Source organism: Trichogramma pretiosum, unplaced genomic scaffold (genome assembly GCF_000599845.2).
Source record: "Trichogramma pretiosum strain Unisexual culture from Peru unplaced genomic scaffold, Tpre_2.0 scaffold4, whole genome shotgun sequence".
Lineage (NCBI taxonomy): Eukaryota > Metazoa > Arthropoda > Insecta > Hymenoptera > Trichogrammatidae > Trichogramma > Trichogramma pretiosum.
In genome coordinates this window covers 2,758,857-2,779,144 of record NW_019641688.1, presented here as the reverse complement: position 1 = coordinate 2,779,144, position 20,288 = coordinate 2,758,857, and the positions used below count along the sequence as shown (strand labels likewise).

The following is a 20,288-nucleotide window of genomic DNA, read 5'->3' as shown; positions in this document are numbered from 1 at the left end:
TGTTTGTAACTTTACTATTATAGGTGGCTTCGTTATTATGTATATAGGAGTATTGTTTATAATAATAATACTGTTAAGTTAATTTTTATCTTTTTTTTTTATTTTGAAATTTTTAAGTTTTTTCCACAATATTGCGTGTATCCAATTTAAAAAACTAAATCTTTCTTACTTTCTTATTTACTAATTATCCTATGAATCTTAAGTAATATCAGAATCTATTAGAACATGATGTTCAAATAATTCTTTACAATCTTTTTTTGTCTATTACCCAATGAGTACATAACTTTTAAACAAAATTTATTTTAGGAGTAATTATACAAATACTCTCGGTATTACAATTTCTTATTAGTTACTAACATTTAACTTTTAAACTAAAACCTAACATTTACATAAATATACAGTTGTTAATGAAATTTCATTAACTCTCATCATACAAGGGAGTACCGTCGCCACTAAGGGACATACTGCGAGGGCTCGAGTTCGTGTGTGGTGTCCCTCTTGGTGATTTGTATGGATGCTTAAATGGTCTAGGCGTGCTCGAAGATCTATAAACAGGAGTTGTTGTCTTGTTTACCACCCAGGCCTCGGCAGCTTTTCTCCAATCATCAGGGGCATTGCTACCAGCATATTGATGATGGTGATGGTGATGATGATGCGGTGTGGTGCTGCTTGGTGTGTTTTCTCCGTACCTCGGAGTTGGATTCACCGGAGTCTGGTAAGGTGTGACGTATGGTGTGTAATGTGGCGTTGCATTGGTAGCCACTTGTGATAACTGATTGTAAAGTTGCCTTGGCATGTTCTGTGCCACTCGCTGTATCGCGTCAGTGCTGACACCGTTAACGACGTTGAGTGCTGGCGTCGTGGGGAAAGCGCGTGGGGTGCTGCTGGCTGGCGTTGCTTTGCCAGGGATGGGATCTCTGTAGTGTTCTTTGAACCAGCGAATCAAGTCCATCACCCTCTGGAAGCGTTTAAGCCGGAATTCGTAACCTTCGTGTGATACCTGAATCTTTTCATGGCCGCATTTCTCTCGTGGAAGGTACGACAATAGAAATCTACCGGGTTCTTTTTGGCACGCTGATAAGATGTATGGAATGGAATTTTCATTCTCTTTTTTCATTTGACGTAGGATTTCTTCCGCTTTCTCATAGTTCCCCAACACCTGTGGCTTGTAGTATTTGTATTCGATCAGCTCACTGGCGAACGCTGCCATTGGATTGATGTGGCGAGCGATTATTTCATCTAAATCCTCGAATTCTTCGTTGCCAATGAACAAACTTTTGCCCAAAGAATATTTGTTTTCTTTTCCCTTTTCGAGCACATCAATATGTTGATGAACGCCTTCAGCCACCTTCCACGTAACTGTAAGATGGTCTTCGCCCTTACTCGATGGCCTTATGATTGCTTCGCCCTGTTGCATGGTTGCCATCAAATTTTCTGCATCTATATATGTTATGTTTTTGAAGGAAGGATGAATGATTACTCGAGTCACGTAAACTTGGCGCTGTGACCCTTTTTTCAAGTCTTCTTCTTTTTTTATGTCCTCCTTTTCGGCTTCTGTGTCATAGTATAGATCTTTCTGTGGCTTCCACTCTTTATTGACGTCTTGTAAGTCGCTGCCTCGGCTAGTGCACTCACAACCGAATCTTTCTGGCTCGATTTTTATTACTCGAACGTGAATTCTGTGTCCGATTCGAACGCGCTCTTCAGGATTGTCGACGTGCTTATCGGATAAATTTTTAATGTTAATATATCCAGAGAGGCCATTATCGAGCCTCAATCTAACGCCGACAGCTTTTCCAGGGCAAGAGCCAGCGTCGAAGTGGTTCCAGACCTCGGATAATTCAGGGAATGAATTCTTCAAACAGAACGGGCACTGCCATAGGCCTGTCTCATCGTTGCGCACTGGGTTGGCTTGATCTAGTTGATCTCCTTTTGGTTTGCGATAACTGATGCCGATTACTGTCGCTTCCAGGAGCTTACCGACATAAAAAGTTTCTGGAGTTTCTTTCACTAGCGCGGTGAAAAGCTGATCTGGTGTGTACGACTGGAAAGGAGGTCGCAGGTCTTTGTATCTGTCATCTAGCTCGGATCTGATATCGTACAGAGTGACACCTTTGTTACCAAAGCCTTGTCTCTCTAACTCCTCGGCGAAAGCGTCCAAGTCCAACTCCTTCAATCGGTGGGGTGCTTCGAGAATTTCTTCCAAGGCACCGGCTGGATTTGCGTCTTGATCATCGTACTCTAGAGCGTCGACAGCCATTTTTCGTGCCCACTCGTAAGTCTCGGGATGGACTCGCGAGCCATCGAGTACCTCAACATAGGCTTCAGTACTGTCCCCAAGGCTATTGGTATCGATACGGATGAATCCAGCACAATTGACGAAGACCTTTGGGCCCATGTGACATGATGTGACCAGTTGAGTCCTGTTCTCTAGTCGCTGATTGGTTTGCTTCAACATTTTTATCAAGTATTGTCCTTTTCGTTGTCCAAGACCACAGATGAACTGTACCAGATTCGTGTAGTAGGGTTGCAAAACTACCTGATTTATATCTACACCAACTTCGTTTACGCGGTTAATGAATTCTTGATGAATACCTTCAAGTAAGTCTTCTTTTGATATCTGATCTTGCATTGGGTGGTACTTTAAACAAAGAATCTCGTCATCTGCGTTGCACAATTGAGAAAATTCGACCAGAGGATCTTGCATGCGACGAGCCAATGAAATTGCCTGTCGCAAGAGATCTGGATAGTCGCGGAATTCAGCTACGCCTTTGTTGCTGTTAGCATAAACAAACGACAATTCGTTCTCGATTATTTCTACTTCTATCTTCGGGAACTGTTCGTCGACCATCAAACCATTAACAACTTCCTTCAGGTCCTCGGCAATCATGGTGGCTTCTCTTGATTCACCCCCGATTACAATGACATGGGGCTTTTTGGTTTCAATGAAGTTTCTTAGTGACCGCAAATCTGCCATTTTTAACTGCTTTTCATTATCTCTGTAGCTATTTTTCTTTTTCAAAATATGTGGAAGCTTGAGGTAATCACTGCAATCTCCATCTGGCGTGACGAGACATGCAAAAGCGGCAACTGAAAAGTCCGGAACATATGCGAGTCCCATGACTCTTAATCCTTTGCTGGTCGACCACTCTTCGTCTGATTCTTCAAAATCATTTTTGTCTACTTTGTATGGACCATGCTTGATCCAATTGTACATTTTTCTTGTACAATGTCTGAGCACACAGTCTTTAGCTTCGCTTAGCAGTATAGCCTTCAGTTCTTTTTTTAAATCTGGAATGACCATATCTGACAAAGCTAAATTGACTGCATTTTTACGTAACGTGTTCCATTCTTGAACATTTTTACTGAATTCATCTCTCTGATAAAGAGAAGCTACATGATCAATGTAGTTTGTGTTTCCATGAGTTTGGAACTTATCGGAAAAAGTAAGTTCAATAAGTTTATCTTCTTGCGCCACTAACAATTTCAAGTATTCGTCCCCCTTTAATTCTTTAACAGGTTTTTCTTTGAGATACTTCATACTGTAAATCGGATGGCTTTCATCAATCATTTTAAGGCCTTTTTTTGTAGGCTTGACGGTGATAGTCGCTTTATCTCTGTACAGTTTACGTACAGATTCTCTGAGCAATGGCTGACGAGACAATTGAATAGCTACCATCAAGGTAACTGCTTTTAATACCTCTTCAGTTGTTTGGAATTTCTTTCCAAGGTACTGCTTGGCTATTTCACTAGCTTCCATTGGATCTTGTTCAACCTCTTTGGTGCCATACTCTTCGCTCAAGTTAATTGCAAAATCTTCTGGAGTCAATCCGAACCTTTTTGCAAAAGGTTCTAATCCAGCTTTTTTGCATAGAGCATATGGACCAGTACGAGCTGCTTGTTTTAATGTTTCTTCAGCAGCATCATCTTCATCTTCTTCTATTTCCTCAGGTGGTGGTTCTTCCCCATTTTCCTCTGCTTCAGCAATTAACTTTTTACGTCTTTCTTGTCTTTCTTGCTTCTTCTTTTCTTTATTATACTTTTTTGCCTCTTGTTGCATTTGACGCACATCTTCATGATAGTAAAGCATGAAATGATTGTAGCAATCATTCAGTTCTTCGATGTTTTGAACACCGTTGAGGAACTGCAAATCATTATCATCAAAGATACGAATATTTTCAGGTAATGGAGCATCTTTGTCTTGTGATAATTTCATGGTTTGATATTCCTTCATTCTTGTAAAGAGTTTGATGAGGGCTTTCTTCCTCGAGTTCAATTGACACCATTTAGCATCATACTTATATATCTTCCACAAATCGTTCATGTTTAAATCAGTAAGATAATATTCTTTGCGATAGAATGCAATGAATGGAACTTCCATGAACTGATTTCTCATGAAATCGAGTGCTGTGACAATTTTTTGAATTGCTGACGATTTCTTAACTGCAGCTTCTTTGGCTTCCGGTGTCAAGTGGTCGTCTTGGATGCTAATAGTCTTTTTAACGAAAGCCTGCTCATAGATCCATTTACCTTCCTCTTTTAGCTCGGCTTCGTCTGCTGGAGTTACCGGTACGACTCGCAATTGCATTCGCTCTGGAATATCTGTTCCCCTAATCTCATTGTCCAAGTCAGTAAAATGTCCTCGCTTCAATTCGCTTGGCTCATAAATGTCGAAGATACTCTTTTTAGTTCCTTTGCGTCTTGAGGCTTTTTTAGACTTTTTGGTGCGTCCTACTTCATCTTCGTCTGCATACTCGTCTTCCTCATCTTCATCTTCATCTTCGTCATAATCTCCGTCAAATTTAGCCAATTCATCGTAATCAAAATCAACTCCAAAAATGTCTTGAGCTTCTTGGAGGGCAGAATCAGCGAAAATTCGTGGACGCTTCTTATGCGTTTTCAGTGGTTTTCCATCATCATCGACGATGAAGTCATCAGCGTCAGATTCTTCCTCGGCCTCTTCATCGTCGTACTGTTCGGTTTCGTTCTTATCGCGTCTGCTAGGTGAGCTCTTTTCATCTTCGTCGCCTGAGCCAGCTTCAAACAATTGATTAGCTATAGCGTTTCTTTCATCATCTGCCTCCATGTCTTGTTCATTATCAGATTCCTCGTCTTGAATCTTTTTCAAACGTCTGAAGCGTTTCTGTAAATAACGAAAACTGTTAGTAATCAAATAATCGTAAAATATGTTTTCAAAATTAGTCAATTAGATTAAAGAACATACTCTTTCAACTTTAACACCAAGATTCTCCTCGATGACATCGTAGTCTTCCTCATCTAGACGGTCATCGAAGTCATCATCCGTTCTCTTTCTTTTTGCGTTTGGAGAACCATCGTCATCGTCGGAGGAGTTGTCGCTGTCGTCTTCCTCGATAGGACGATCATCGATCAAATCCTTGACTTCCTCCATGTCCTCATCTTCGTCTTCAGAGCTTTCGTCTGAAGAGATTCTTTTCATTTTTCTTTTAGTTTCCATCATTTCCTCCTGTAAAAAAAATTATTTTGGTTAGCACATTTGTTTTCAAATTGCTAAGTTTTAGTAAACATGAAGGAAGCATAAAAGAGATAGGAAAATTAAAGAAAATACAGAAAATATTAATGCACTCATTGCTAGCTTTGCTCTCCATATGCCTAATTTCAATATGCAACAGGAAACATTGTTTCTATCATAATTGTTAAATATTTGAGTGTAACGTAAACAATTTAATGTGTGGGAAAGTAAAAAATATCACGGACTTTGAGCACGGCTATGAGGCCAAAAAATTTCAGTACTCAAGATAGCCTAAACAGCATATGAAAATAATTCAATCCAATTATTTGGCATAAATTAAAAAATTTTTGATAGATATATAACTCTCTGCTAACATTGAATAAAGATTGCTTTCAAGCATTTGAAAAAAAAATTCCCTGAAGGTCTTAAAAAGCTGAATTGGAAATTGAATTTTTGGATTGGCTTTGCTCTCCCTGATATATAAAAATACAGAAGAAAACATTGTCTGTATCACGATTGTTGAGCATTTGAGTGTAAAGTAAAAAATTCACAAGTAGCAAATTAAAAAATATAAAGACTCTATGCTGAAATACAAATCTGATGAAAATAACACTAGTTAATCTTGAAATTTCTTTCTCTAATCTTGAGAAACGCATACAATTAAAAACATCAAAACATTGTGCTGAATTAGAAAGAAAAGTAAAATAACAATGGTTTCTCTTAAAATTTATTCCTGTGATCTTGGGGGTAGCATAAAACTCAAAAATATCAAAACTCTATGCTGAAATACAAATAAAAATCAAATAATACTAGTTACACTTAAAATTTTCCCCTTTCATCCTGAAAGGTGCACTTTTGATTATTATAAATAACTGTGTAAAGATGTCTTCTAAACTATGACTCTTTTTTGTTGTGAAATAAAATATTCTTTATCAAGCACTCTTCTGAATGAAGTCTCAAAACAGGCAAAGGGATGTAAGTAAGCAGTGTACTAAAGCGCTCAAGAGAATACTACTCAGGCAGTGTAACACAGCTTGAGTAGGTTCAATTTTAGCGCTAAAGTTAAACTGCTTTTCAATTGAAATCACTTGAGCACAGCGATGAACTCAAACAAATTTCAGTGCGGTGTATATCCTAGCCAGCCTAAAAAAATATTTCAATCCAGTTATTTTGGATGAATTGAAAGATTTTTTATGGATGTATAACCTTTTGACAACATGAAAATAAAAATTGCTTTCAAGCATTTGAAAAGTCCTCTGCAGTTCTTAGATATCTGGATTTTAAATTACATTTTTAGACTGGCTTTGCTCTTCATGTCCCTGCTTATGAATTTGTCAAAGCAAACATTGTTTCTAGCATAATTCTTTATCAATACTTATGTGTAAAGTAAACAATTCCTGTTTGGCAAACTAAAAAATGTCAAAAGTATATGCTGAAATAGAAATAAAATTAAAATAATACTATTAACTCATAGAATTTTCTCCATTTTCATGGAATACGCATACAACTAAAAAATATCCAGACATTGTGCTAAATTAGAAATAAAAGTATAATAACAATAGTTTCTCTTAAAATTGAGTTCTCTGATCTTCAGAGTAGCATAAAATTCAAAAATATCATAACTCTATGCTAAAATACAAATAAAATTCACATAATACTGGTTACTCTTAAAATTTTCTTCTTTCATCTTGAAAGGGGCATTTTTGATTCTTATACAGAGCTGTGTAAAGATGTTTTCTAAACTATGACTCTTTTTTGTTGTGCAATAAAAGATTCTTTATCAAGCACTCTTCTAAATGAAGTCCTTAAACAGGCAAAGGGATGTAAGTAAGCAGTGTACTAAAGCGCTCAAGAGAATACTACTCAGGCAGTGTAACACAGCTTGAGTAGATTCAATTTTAGCGCTAAAGTTAAACTGCTTTTCAATTGAAATCACTTGAGCACAGCGATAAACTCAAACAAATTTCAGTGCGGTGTGTATCCTAGCCAGCCTAAAAAAATATTTCAATCCAGTTATTTTGGATGAATAGAAAAATTTTTTATCGATATATAACTCTTTGCCAACATGAAAATAAAAATTGCCTTCAAGCATTTGAAAAATCCTCTGTAGGTCTTAGATATCTGGATTTTAAATTACATTTCTAGACTGGCTTTGCTCTTCATGTCCCTGATATATAAATATGCAGATGAAAGCATCGTCTCTCTCACGATTGTTGAATATTCGAGTGTAAAGTAATTAATCTATGTGTAGCAAACAAAAAAATATCAATACTCTATGCTGAAATAGATATCTGATTAAAATAACACTGGCTACTTGTAAAATTTATTTCTCAATCTTGGGAAACGCATGCAACTAAAAAATATTAAGAAAACTTAATATTATAAGTCAGCGATATCATTAATTGAAATTGGGTTTACTGAGTTTTCTTGATTTTTATATCATTGAAAGCAAAGCAATTTAAACATGAACTTTTTAAATGTTCATGCCATGAAAAGCAAAGCAATCCAAACTAGAATATTTTTGATGTTCATGGCAGTAAAAGGAGAGCATTTCAATTATAAATTTTGCGGTGTGTGTCTACGTCTTCTGCTATGATGCTGCATCGTGTTGTATGACAACAATGTATGATTACATCAAGAAGGAGCTCGTTTTTCTGTATAGTAGAATTACATTCAAAAACCACGTATAAAAAGTAACTAAGCTGGTGCATACAAGCGTTTTGTATGATTGTGAATCATGTTATGATAACCGTATTTTCTATTACCGCCATCTTAACCTGTGACGTCACGTCGCAGGCTTTCCACCCTCAGAAATATGATTATGAGTTGTTTCTGTGATTTTTCAAGTTTAAACGTAAATTTGAGTCGCACAAATCAAATCTGACTAAGTTACTTTGATTTAGCATCGTTTAAGTACCTAACGAACAAAAAGTTATGTACATACACTACAATGTGCATGTACAATGCAAGCCAGCAATGTACTTAACCAAAAAGATCGAGAAAATAGTAAAGTATGGATAAAGAGTTTAAGAAGAATGAATATATTTTATAGAATTATTTACTAACCTCACTCTCTTCGGCTTCAGAATCGATGTACTGCGACATGTTGGTGTCTGGTACTTTGACGATTTGTTAATAAAATGTACAATACCGTTGAGTCGCAAAAAGTAATAAGCGCGTAACAAGTGCTCCTTTGGAGTGTACTGTGGCTGAAGGTTGATCAAAGTTCACTACTGCGGCAGAAAGTTTATGTTATACACTGATGGAGTTGTTTTTTACACTTTCTAAGATCTACGAGATTTTTTACACTTTCAAAGATTTACGAGATTTTTTAAAATTTCTAAGATCTACGAGAGAGAGTTAGTGTTGCTGCCGTGTTGCTGTTCAAGCGAGTGAACAGCCAAGACTGATGCTAGCCCAGTCGTGTACTCGTGTGCGAGCTATGAAGAGGCTCTATACATTTTTACTATTGTTAGCAGGAGTATGAGTCGAGCTTTGAGAACCGAGCCTACCGCGCAGGCGCAGTACGCTTCTGACCAGTGGTAGTAGTGGGCGAATGAGGGGAAGAGGGGGCAATACTAGATCTAATTACAAAGTGACAAGGAGGGCTGCGAGACAACATTAGAAACTCGTGGGCCTGTTTTATGACGTGTCACGACTCATGACGGTACTAGGGAGCGATAGAAAATTTTGAAAGTATAAAGACGATGTACGTCGTGTTGGTGCTGGGCCTTAGGCGAGCGAAAAAAAATTAGACTAGTAAAATTTAATGTACCTCGTGTTGGTGCTGGGACTTAGGCGAGCGAAAAAAATTAGACTAGTCTATAGACGATGTACGTCGTGTTGGTGCTGCGCCTTAGGCGAGCGAAAAAAAATTAGACTAGTCAAATTTAATGTACGTCGTGTTGGTGCTGGGCCGGTGCTGGGGCTTGGGCGAGCGATGCGACGACGTTCGGTGTGTTGGTGTTCGACAGTCGAACTTCCCTATGACCCTATTGCCGGTAATTTAGCTACCAAAAAGTAAAACAATGAATATTTTATTTATCATGGATTTAGACTGTGCATCAATAACTCCTCGAAATAAATCTTGTCTTTAAACTTTTATTATTGTTTGAGATATATATTATTGTCTTCAACCCAATGATACATGAATGAAAATTGATTTAAAATCAACTGCAACAAAAAGATCTAAAAAAATTGTTCTTTTCATTGAGGGTTTAGATGTTAATTAATAATTATTTAAATTCCTGATTACAAATTCGCATATGAAAACATTTAGTGTTATGCATGATTGTTTAATATTTACATGTACAATTATACAATTCAATGTGTAGCAAATTAAAAAAAAAACAGAAACTTTACGATGAATTAGTAATAAAATTAAAATAATACTGGTCAGCTTTTAAACTTTCTTCCTCTAGTCTTTGAAGGCGCATTTTTGCATCTTGTAAAATATCTTCGGTAGAGCTGCTTTCACTAGCACCATTTGTAATATTTGTATTTTTAACCAACAATGGTAGTTCTACATATCTACAGCCCTTTAATTGTTTTTCTTCTAATTTCCTTGATAATATTACAACTTTGGACGTCAATTGCTTAATTCTTGATTGCTGCTCACTTACTAAACCACCAAGATCATTTTTTTCTAGATTTAAAAAACTTTGTTCATTCCTAGTTAAAAGATAATTTTCAAAATCCGTTTGCGTTTCAGTATCTTTGACGCTCAAATTGCAATTTTTCCTAGAAAGGGGGATTTCTCTTTTAACTTTTAGTAATTCATCTTGTAATTTTTTCAAATCACCTTCAAGTTGTTGATAACTGTTTTTCTCTTTTGCTATTCTGCAAAAAATTTGGCAATTATTTCCTTTGAATCTTTCATTTCAGTTACTTATTAGCATTTATGTATTTTACCTTATAACTTCTTGAGATAGTATTTTTTCTCTTAAAGACAATTCTTTTTCTTTTTGCATTATTTTTAAATCATCTTGCTTTTTATTTTCATTGATTCTTTTTTCTTTTAAACTGTACATATCAATTAATTTCTAAAAAAATATATACATATATGAACATTTAATAGATATGTAAGGGAGCCAGCTTTTAATTTGAGTTTTCAATCCCATTTTCTTCAATTTCTACCTTTCTTAACAGAATCGATTATTCTTTACAGGACATAAAAATTAAGGTTGTACAGCTTTTTTATAGAAATTTTCATTAAATGTTACAGAATATCAGGTTGAAAATTCAATTTTTCGGTTGGCTTTGACATGTTTTAAATGGAATGTGTTCAATACTTTAAAACTTACTTGAGCCTGATTCAATTTCTCTTGGAGAATTAGTAATTGATTTTTCATAACTAATGCTTGTTCTTTCAATTCTATTTCTCTTTGCTTTAATTGTGCTTCAAATAGATCTTTTTGTTGAATTAATTTTTTCCGAGCAATTGTTAATTTAGATAGTTCTTGAGTTAAATTTTGTTTAATTTCAACAGTTTGAACATATTGACTGTTCAATTGGTTAGTTGTTTGGTTCTGGGTTTTATTACAATCCTCGATATCAGTCATTCTGATGCACTTCAATATACTTAAAAGTAAAGGCACATCATTTTTAGCGTAATCACTAATAATACTTTTTCCTTTTTGGTTTGTTGGTTCAATTCCTAGAGTCTCTAAAGTATGGCATACATAATCGCTTTGTAACTTCTGCTTCGACTCTGCCCCATTGTCTTTTGAATTAATTTGTTTATTGAAATCAACCATCAAAGGTACTTCACTTGCAAAAACAGACAATGTGTAGAAATAATTGTGGTTCCACAGATATTCGGCAATGAGCAAATCGTAAACATATTGCTTGGCTGATCTCGGGCAACTATTTCCCAATTTATGACTCGCATCTCGATTTTTCAGCGTATTGACTAGATTCTGCCGAAGATGCGTTCGAATGTTTGCTATAATTCCACATTTGTCAAACCTGTACACACAAAACGACGAATGTAAACAATACTGAAATATAACCTTTATGAATTGAATTGAAGCTAAAATTGTAGAAAGAAGCTATTGAACAATACTATTAAAAAGATATAAAAAAATTATTCATCATAAATACCATGAGTAGACTGAAGAAAAATAATCATCTTCCATGGCACATTTGAATTTAGCGACGAGTGCACTGATTACATGAATATTATTTCATTGGAGAATCTTTGTTTGTGATCTTGCATTATGTATACAAACAAAATAATGGCAGTTGCATTCAAGCAGAGTATATTTGCTTATTCTATTGGATAACAATGCCATCTCGGGAGTCACCTGTGCAGCTAAGTTACCAATACGGTATACCGGCAATAGAAAAGGTCGACACTTGACGGCCGAACCGTGTAGTCGCTCGCACGACACCAATTACATGCTTATATAATATTTGATTTTACGAATTTTGGAGGAGGACAATTCGACTACCTCGTAACTATTTTTTTTAATTAGAAAAGTTTTTTGGAACAGCTACGTACATACTTTGAATAACAACAATTAAGCATTATTGAGTCGAAAGTAAAGATAAATTGATAATTGTGTTTGAATTACCTCCTTGAGTAAAAAAGAAACAGAAAAGAATCTACTACTTGGCATACAGGTCTATAATGACATATTTGGGAAACATTAACACACATAAAAAATTCCTTTTTACAAAATGACAAAAAATTTAAAAAATCTTGTATTATTTAATTTCATCATTTTTATTGGAGGCGTTATTCGTTTTTAAAAATATCTTATTCAAGTCAATATTTAAAAAAGAATTGTATCTTTTAATTTCATTGGTATTAGAAAATCCAGATCATAATCGTTTCGAAATATTCCTCTACAAAGTTCATGATGATGGAATTTTTATAATTCAAAACTCAAAATTTAAAATTTAAATTACTAATGCACTATTACAGTCAACATTAGATTTAAAAATGAACTCCATTGGACCTAGTGAACAGGTATAAAATTCATTAATAAACATCAAATTCAATAAAATATAAATGAATACATTTATTTGTATTATAACTATGGAAATATTTATAAATATATTTTTGTATTGATAAGTATAAAAGTAACGCTTACTTTTTTATTACACTTTTCTTAAGTATTCAAGTTTTTATACATTAGTGATTTAAACATTTTTTAAAATTAAGTATACATATCTACTACTTATAAACAGATCAATTTCATGTTAAAATAGATTTTAAAATTCGTCATGTCTTGTTAGAGCTTCCCCAAAATCTGTTGCTTGAGAGCCAACAAATATGTCATATTTTTCTAAAATTTCTTCTTTCGTCAACTTTTGGTCAGCATCAGAATCAGCTTCATAAATCAGATGTCTAGCTTCTGCTTCGGCATGATCAAAATTGGCTGGTATAATCCAATTTCTTACCTGAAAAAATCAGTAAATTATATATGACCATCCTGAATACTTAAATAGGATTTTATGTGAATTCTTTTCAACTCAATACCTCTTCATTATCCATAAAACCATCACCATCTTTGTCACGGTGGAGAGAGAATTGTTCTTGTTCGTTCTTCACCCATTCAGGTAACTCTTCTCCTTCTTCACCTTTATACATGTCGCCTTTAATTCATAAAAATGAAAAATATTACAATGATTTTAATAATTCAAATATGACTGTAGATAAAATAAATTTTATTAATATGTTAGTATTCCTTTAAAATATCTGTATCAGAATTAATATTATTAACTGTTAAATAGTGATTTACTTTCATCATTCAATATTCTATCAAACACTAAAAGTTAATCAATTATTAATTTTAAAACATGCAAGTTCTCATTTTATTTTGATGAAATGAGAAAAAATTACCTATATATTCAGGAAGCGAAATTTTTCCATCGCCATCTTTATCAATATCTTCAATAGTTTCAATGACTACAACATCTTTCATATATTCATTTTCTTCTGGATGTAAGAAAGCAGCAAATTCTTCTTTTGTCAAGGCATCATCGCCATCTTTATCGGCGATGGACCAACGCCTTCTTTCTCTACGTTGCATGGTAGCATAAGAGAAGTTTTCATCTTGCCTGTCAAGAGTTTGAGCATCTTTTTCATCCAAAAAGCCATAAATAGCTTTACGATAATCTTCCCAGAATATTTTATCCTTTTCATCTGGGTTATGAGATTCCCATTGCCTTTGAACATCATCTCTGAGATAACGTTGCTGTGTGTACTTAATCCAATCTTTAAGTTCTTCTTGGGTGACAAAACCATCTTTATTCGAATCTATTTTATCAACAATAAGACCTAATCTTCTAGTACTTTCTTCAGGTGTTAGCTGATCAAAAGTTTTAGCTTCTTCGCCCAGAAAAGCTTCATGGTCATAAGCTGGATTGTGTTGATTATTAATGTAATGTTCTTGATCACTCAAGTCCTGTAAAATTAAAATACAAAATCATAAAAAATTAGTTGCACAATTATTGTTTGAAATAAACAAATATATTTATTATCTATTCACTTTAGATTTATTAATATTTAAAGGAATGTTTAAATCTTAATTTATTTTTTAATCAATAATATTTTTTCTCTTATATCTTAAATTAATTGATCAAAATATTTTTACTTTTCATAAATGTTATTTGCACCAGTTTTGAGGTTAATGCAAGTTGCAATGGAAAAAAACCATCGAAATTTCGTTCTGAATATTTATTTAACTTTTATAAACGCATCGACAATACGTTAGAATTTTGTAGTTCGGTTTGCGCAATGAGTTTTTCTTGGTCTTTTTTTTATCTGAAGTACAAGACAACAAATACGCACGGCTCGAGCATTAAACAAATTAAAATTATCGTTGCAGTAATTGGAAAATTCTAAATACTTGTTTTTCGTGTGTACATCCTCGCAAAAATGTCGCGATAGGATCATTTCAAAATCGAGCTTGTTTTTCATTACATTAATCTTTCGTCGGCAAGTGCTTCAAAGGTCAATGGCCTTTCTTACTGATTTTCTCTTCTTCAACCAGTTCTCCTCCACGCGCAAAATGTGCTTAGACTCGAGGTCGAAAAATATAATTTTTTCCCTCAGGATACCTTTGTCGATCTAAAATTTTAGAGATTAACAAGATGCGATGTTAGAGCATTTTCAATATTCAACGACATCAAACAGAGTTACAATTTGACTAGAAACACATCGCAGCGGTACATCGAGCAGAACAAATCCAGCACAAACATCGTGTGGACCATACAGGCATAAAATACACATCAAAAGTTCGTAAAAGAAGTGTAGGATTGATGAAGACGCGCATAGATCACAGTTAAATTCTTGACAATTGCATTAATTGACCGACGCGATCTTTCCATGTTTCATCGTTGTATGTACACAAGCTACACAATGATAAGTTGCGGACGTACAGTTATAGGCATTACAAACCTTGTCGTGTATGCGATTTTTCTGTTGATGTTGCTCGTCGTCGGCTCTGGGAATGGACGTGGCCAGTGCACAGCCGAACACGAGTAGCGCTCCGAGCAGCGAAACTTTCATCTTTTTACCCGCAGTGCTGTTGCACGATAACAATAACTCAAAGACAACAAAAAGCGGAAACAATGACACCTATGAAAAAAAAAAAAAAAGGAAAAAAAATCGAAAGGCTATTACGATAGAAAATTGAGAATAAGGAAATCCCGAAGCGCGACTTTACGAGCGAGAGTACCGGCTTCGTCTACGGAATGTTATTGCCCGCGCGTCAGAGAATGGCAAAAGGCAAGAGGCTCGCGCCGCCAGCCGACACGACGACTCTTTAACTTACACACACGGGCCTCGCCGGGAATCGTGCCTCGGTATTATTACGCGCGCGGAGACCGCTGAACGTCCAGCGTGCGACAAGCGCCGATTGCTCCGCCGCTCCTTATTATACACTCGTGAAACGTATCACGGCGAAATTTGAGTTCGCTATATACTGCTGCTATACTGCTATTCCTCCGCCTCTTATTCTTTCCCCCTTTGCGCGATAGGTATTATTACGATACGCGGCGACTTTTTACGGATAAATATCGGAGTAACAGAATAGCACAAGTACAATTCTCGTACTTTAATGAGTATAGGCAAAGTGTGTTCTCCGCGAAAAAATAACTACTCGGCAGGCGAGCTTAATTCACGCATTATTTGACGCGCTTTTATTATGGCTCGTCTACTCGTATATTGAGCTATGATGCCATGGCTCGCATTAATAGTACTAAGTATAATCTTACATGTCGAACTCGTAAAACAGCTCAAGACGCCGGTGGCTCTGCAGCGAACGTTGGGCGACCTTTTCGGGCGCCACTTAGACATACATGGATATTATATTCTTGCGCGTTTTATAGCTGTCAGTTTTCTTTTTATCCGTTTTTATTCGGCGTCAAAAACATCGAGAAGCTTTTACGACGCGTAAACCTCGCACGAACGACGAGCTATTCCCTTATTTTCATCCATCAATCATTACATCGTACTCCCTGCCGATTAAATGCTTGAAACGAAGCTTAAATCTAATGGATGTATGCGCGCTACCTCCTCAAAGTGTCGCTTCAACCGATTGGCTGCGGTGATTGATCATTAATAATGTAACGAGCTTGATTGCGATACTAATTTGAAAAATTAAATAGAATTGAATGTCGTTTTCGAAAATGCGCAAAATTATAAGACGCTTTTTCTTAAGCAGCTTTTGATAACGCTACGAAAAATCGTTGCTCCCAAACACGTACCGATAGTGTCAATCGATTCGTCGATAGTCGAAGGTTGAAATTAGCGCGCGTTTCAAGTTCGACTTGAACTGTATAATAAGACAGCGATCGCAGGAGCTTCTTATTTCAGTGCAAATATACGTGACCAACGAGGCTCAGCAATTCGCAACACCTGTAGGCTACTGTGCGAACTAGTTGGTCGCGAAAGACTCCGAATCTTCTTAGACTGCGGTGCATGTGTGTGTGCGCGCTTAGTGTCGATGCAGACGACGATATTTCCAAGTACAAATTTCTCTCGTTTATTTCTATTGTAAAAACTCGATCTTTGTGTGAGTTAGTGCGGTGGCATCTTTTTTTTCATCCTCCGAACAGCCGCACTGATCTTCCAGGAACACACAATTACTTCTCTCAAGCGACATATTTATTATCTCCGCAGTGGTGAGTATGGAATAATTTATTTCGCACTTGAGTCGCCGTTTGTGCTTTCAAAAATTATCGTTTTATCTATCTAATCTGGAACAATGTTGCATGTCTCCAAAAAAATCAACAAAAAAACGAGATTTCTGAATTTCGTTTGCTGTAGCGACCAATTCTGATTGAGAAAACGATCGAAAATCTTGGCAAATTAGAAAATTAATTTGGCCAATAATCGTTGGTAAAAGAAAATAATTTCTCATAACGTAGACAGAGCCTTCTTTGATCAAACTTTCACAAACTTATAAACAAATACTTTACCATCAATGGTGATGTGTATTTGTTTATATTTACTTTAACGACTAAAATAAAACGGCTGTATGATGTGCGATCGACTTTTGTCTTTAACTTTGCCGTGACTGTCATCTTGTATTCATGAATCAAATTTCTTTTAGGTTATTATCGTTCTGCAAAGAAGTTTGTCTAGAGGTATACGCTCAGATTATTGATTTGCAGGAACTTTCTGCAGGTTAGTTTATTAATCATAGTTATTTCATTTATGAAATTACGATTTTAAAACATTATTTTTTTCAGTAGGATTATAAGGAGAACTTGACGTACATGCTAAAATCATTTTAGTTAAGTAATTTTCAAGACAGGATCAATTGTACATATAAAAAGACACCATGGTTATGCAAATAACATTACCTTTGACTAAGAAGATATTCAACAAAAACAAATCAAAAAAATATGAAGAAAGAATAATTGCAGCTTTTGAACAAGCTCTGGCATCTGGCGTATCCGTAAATAATCTTATTGAAGATAAAGAGGAAAATACAGCATTACATTATGCTGTTCAACGCCGCTTCAAAAAAGTTGTGCTTTTTCTATTAAAGCAAGGTGCAGATGTCTCTATTCAAAATTCACAGTATGTTACACCAATTTCAAACATGGATCAGTGGCGCTATGAAGAACAAAAACCTGGAACAAAAGAAATTAGAGAAGCCCTTTTATTAAACATTGAAGAACACACAACTTCTCCAAAGTTTGTTGAATGGGGTATAACCAAGTTTCATATGAAATGTGCATTAGGCCACCTCGAAGAACTCAAAGTTATGGCACAAGAATCCCCTTGTATAATTAACCAAGTCATTAGTTTAAATTCAAAATTATACAATGGCTGGGCTCCAATCCATTTGGCCATTTGGTATGGGCATTTTGAAGTTGCTCATTGGTTATTAGACATAGGTGCTGATCCACATGTACTGACGAAGTCGCAAGAAACGATTTTACATATTGTTTCCGAGAGGTTTCGCGAGAGTAAGGCCGAGGACGAAGAGAGTGCCAAATTAGCCGAGAGGCTCATAAATATGGGTACAGATGTCGATTCTGCCAACGTACACGGATTGACGCCCCTGGCTTACGCGTGTTTCGGCAATCACAGTTTGCAAAATACACTGAGACTGGTCGAGATGCTCTTGAGCTATGATGCCTCAGTTAGCACGTTGGCACCTCACAAGATTAAATTTGACATCACCTCTGCCCCCGGCAAATTGATTCTACGACGCATGAAGCAGGACGAGCTGCTGGATCCCAAACGTACGAACGAGAAGACCAAACAGATGTATGCGAGTAAGTGTGAGCTTTACCGAGTCGAATGTGACGGCGACGTTAAAGACCTCGATCCGACCGAGGAGTGCCAAGCGGAAATAAATCGAATGGATAAATTAGGAATCAGAGGTATCATAATGAATGCGAATTGCCTCCAAGGAAGCGAATCGAGGGTCCGACTCCGTAAAGTTCTGGCGAGCCCTACATTTGACCAAGATTATCCGAATTACGGTTATCTTTTGAAGTTGAGATTCCAGCGTAAGCTCAAGATGTCTGTCGAGGCCACGTACTCTCTCATGGAAATCTCAAGTTATCGCTTGCCATTCTTATGCGCCGAAGACATCGTTTGGAGGTTGAGCGACAAGGACGTCACGAGAATGTTACAGTCATTGGCTCCATGCACCGATAATAATAATAATAATAATATTGTGAATAAAGTAACATCGCCAAATAAAAAACTTGGAAAGAGCCCGACTACAGTTCAAAAAAGCCCGATCGCCAGGTCGCCAGCCAAGAAACGACCGAGCCCAGAACCTTGCTCTCCAGAGCGAGATATAAAAAAACCAAGAACGCTTGCGTTTTGAGGGGATGCCCAAGCTAGCCCGAAAGTCATATGTTCAAGCTTATTCTCTGAAATTTTTACTGAATCTTTCATTAAAAGCCTTTTAGAGAATCATTCGGTGAGAGTTTCAGATGACGAGGTTGAACATTTGATTTTTAGGCTGGCACTGTAATCTCCTTAAACTCGGCAAAAGATGACTCGAACCAAACAAAATGTACAGAAATATCAAGTCTGATCATCGTTTCATTATACCTGATTGAATCATGTACCTATATTGTATTTATAATGTTTATAAAAAAAAGCTAATTGTAGATTATAATAAGTCGTTCGTATTATGACGGTTACGAACAAACACCAACATATAGGTTATTTGTAAATAGTTATCCGTAGTTTTAAATATTCAACTACGAAATAGTCAAAATGAACTAACCATTAAGTTATTCGTGTTTAACGCAATGGATTAGAAAGACAAAAACCGAGCTTTAACTCATTATGAAATATACTCGTTCGAATATAATAATAATAAAAAAAAATTGAATATTTTTCTTTAAGCAGAAAAAGTCATAATGAAGAGAGTACATGATGTACTTCGATTTCTTACTTAAATTAATTTGAACAATCATTGAAAGCTCCGTACAATAATGTATTCTTATATTATAACGCAAAGTAAATAAATGTTTTGTATAAAATTGATTTTTTATTTTTTAATTTCTAAGTTCTTATTTTTTTTTACTTGTTCAAAACAGTGATAAGGCAAGTTGAAAAGAAAGAATGATTAGAATTATCATAGGCGACGTTTAGTCTGGTTTTTATTCGCAAAAAAAGTTTCGGTGAAACCATTAGATTTATGACACCTGGATATCAACATGTTCTCTTGACGAATGTCATCTTACAATTCATTACTATTTTAGCAACATTCATTTTAAAGACCTAAATTATAAAGTAATTCAACGCACCTCAGCTTTATTCTCATTATCAATAAAAGTTTATCGCTTAATATCATACATATCCTTATATCCTAGCCTATTGAGTTCTCTCGAGTTTTTCGAGCAAAAACATCGAATTATTAAGATTTTTAAAATACTATACATATTATACGTAAAATTGTACAATTATTTGCTTATGAATGTACGGCTTTACATAATTTACAATACAATACATTGCGTAATTCTCTCGTCGTGTGCATTATTACTTGAAGTTGTGCTCTTTTTTTTTTACAAAATACGTTTTTTATTTACAAATATCATCGGAGTATTAATAAAACATTGAAAAATTGAACCTCGACATTGCGTTTTATCATATTGCTACGCTCCGCTTATAAATATAAGTACTTTCTACTTGCTGAGTGCAGTCGAGATATTGTGCCAATCGATGGTTTTTTTCAGACGCTAAATTTTTTGTGCTCCAGCATCTGCAGTAAACTAGAATTGGTACACTTTGCTCCAAAATACACAAAAAACTGTATCATTTGTACATCGTAGGAAGTACAGAAAAAAGCTCTAAGATTGCAAG

The 20,288-nt window shown here is 35.5% G+C and overlaps 4 protein-coding genes across 5 annotated transcripts; 1 reads left to right on the top strand and 3 right to left on the bottom strand.

Annotated features, from left to right (window-relative positions):
- Positions 1 to 78: 78 nt before the first annotated feature.
- On the bottom strand, positions 79 to 8,925 carry LOC106656286 (transcription elongation factor SPT6). The gene is made up of 3 exons (XM_014377157.2): positions 8,558 to 8,925; positions 5,225 to 5,485; positions 79 to 5,143 (listed from the first exon to the last, which is right to left on the bottom strand). The coding sequence occupies exons 1-3, from the start codon at positions 8,594 to 8,596 to the stop codon at positions 419 to 421; spliced, it is 5,025 nt and encodes a 1,674-aa protein (XP_014232643.1). The 5' UTR covers positions 8,597 to 8,925; the 3' UTR covers positions 79 to 418.
- Positions 8,926 to 9,710: 785 nt separating this feature from the next.
- Positions 9,711 to 11,787, bottom strand: LOC106656142 (centrosomal protein of 120 kDa-like). The gene is made up of 4 exons (XM_014376832.2): positions 11,594 to 11,787; positions 10,795 to 11,458; positions 10,403 to 10,533; positions 9,711 to 10,330 (listed from the first exon to the last, which is right to left on the bottom strand). Exons 1-4 carry the CDS (start codon positions 11,626 to 11,628, stop codon positions 9,850 to 9,852), a joined length of 1,311 nt encoding a protein of 436 aa, XP_014232318.1. The 5' UTR covers positions 11,629 to 11,787; the 3' UTR covers positions 9,711 to 9,849.
- Positions 11,788 to 12,593: 806 nt separating this feature from the next.
- On the bottom strand, positions 12,594 to 15,330 carry LOC106656116 (calumenin). Its single transcript, XM_014376795.2, has 5 exons — positions 15,277 to 15,330; positions 14,901 to 15,080; positions 13,341 to 13,905; positions 12,978 to 13,093; positions 12,594 to 12,898 (listed from the first exon to the last, which is right to left on the bottom strand). The coding sequence occupies exons 2-5, from the start codon at positions 15,009 to 15,011 to the stop codon at positions 12,710 to 12,712; spliced, it is 981 nt and encodes a 326-aa protein (XP_014232281.1). The 5' UTR covers positions 15,012 to 15,080; positions 15,277 to 15,330; the 3' UTR covers positions 12,594 to 12,709.
- A 990-nt stretch (positions 15,331 to 16,320) lies between these two features.
- On the top strand, positions 16,321 to 19,469 carry LOC106656064 (tankyrase-1-like). Of its 2 annotated transcripts, none has more exons than XM_014376707.2 (3): positions 16,321 to 16,627; positions 17,059 to 17,132; positions 17,201 to 19,469. In XM_014376707.2, the coding sequence occupies exon 3, from the start codon at positions 17,290 to 17,292 to the stop codon at positions 18,796 to 18,798; it is 1,509 nt and encodes a 502-aa protein (XP_014232193.1). In that variant the 5' UTR covers positions 16,321 to 16,627; positions 17,059 to 17,132; positions 17,201 to 17,289; the 3' UTR covers positions 18,799 to 19,469. The 2 variants fall into 2 exon arrangements, with proteins under 2 accessions (XP_014232193.1, XP_014232192.1); XM_014376706.2 differs by having other exon boundaries at positions 17,198 to 19,469.
- Positions 19,470 to 20,288: the final 819 nt, after the last annotated feature.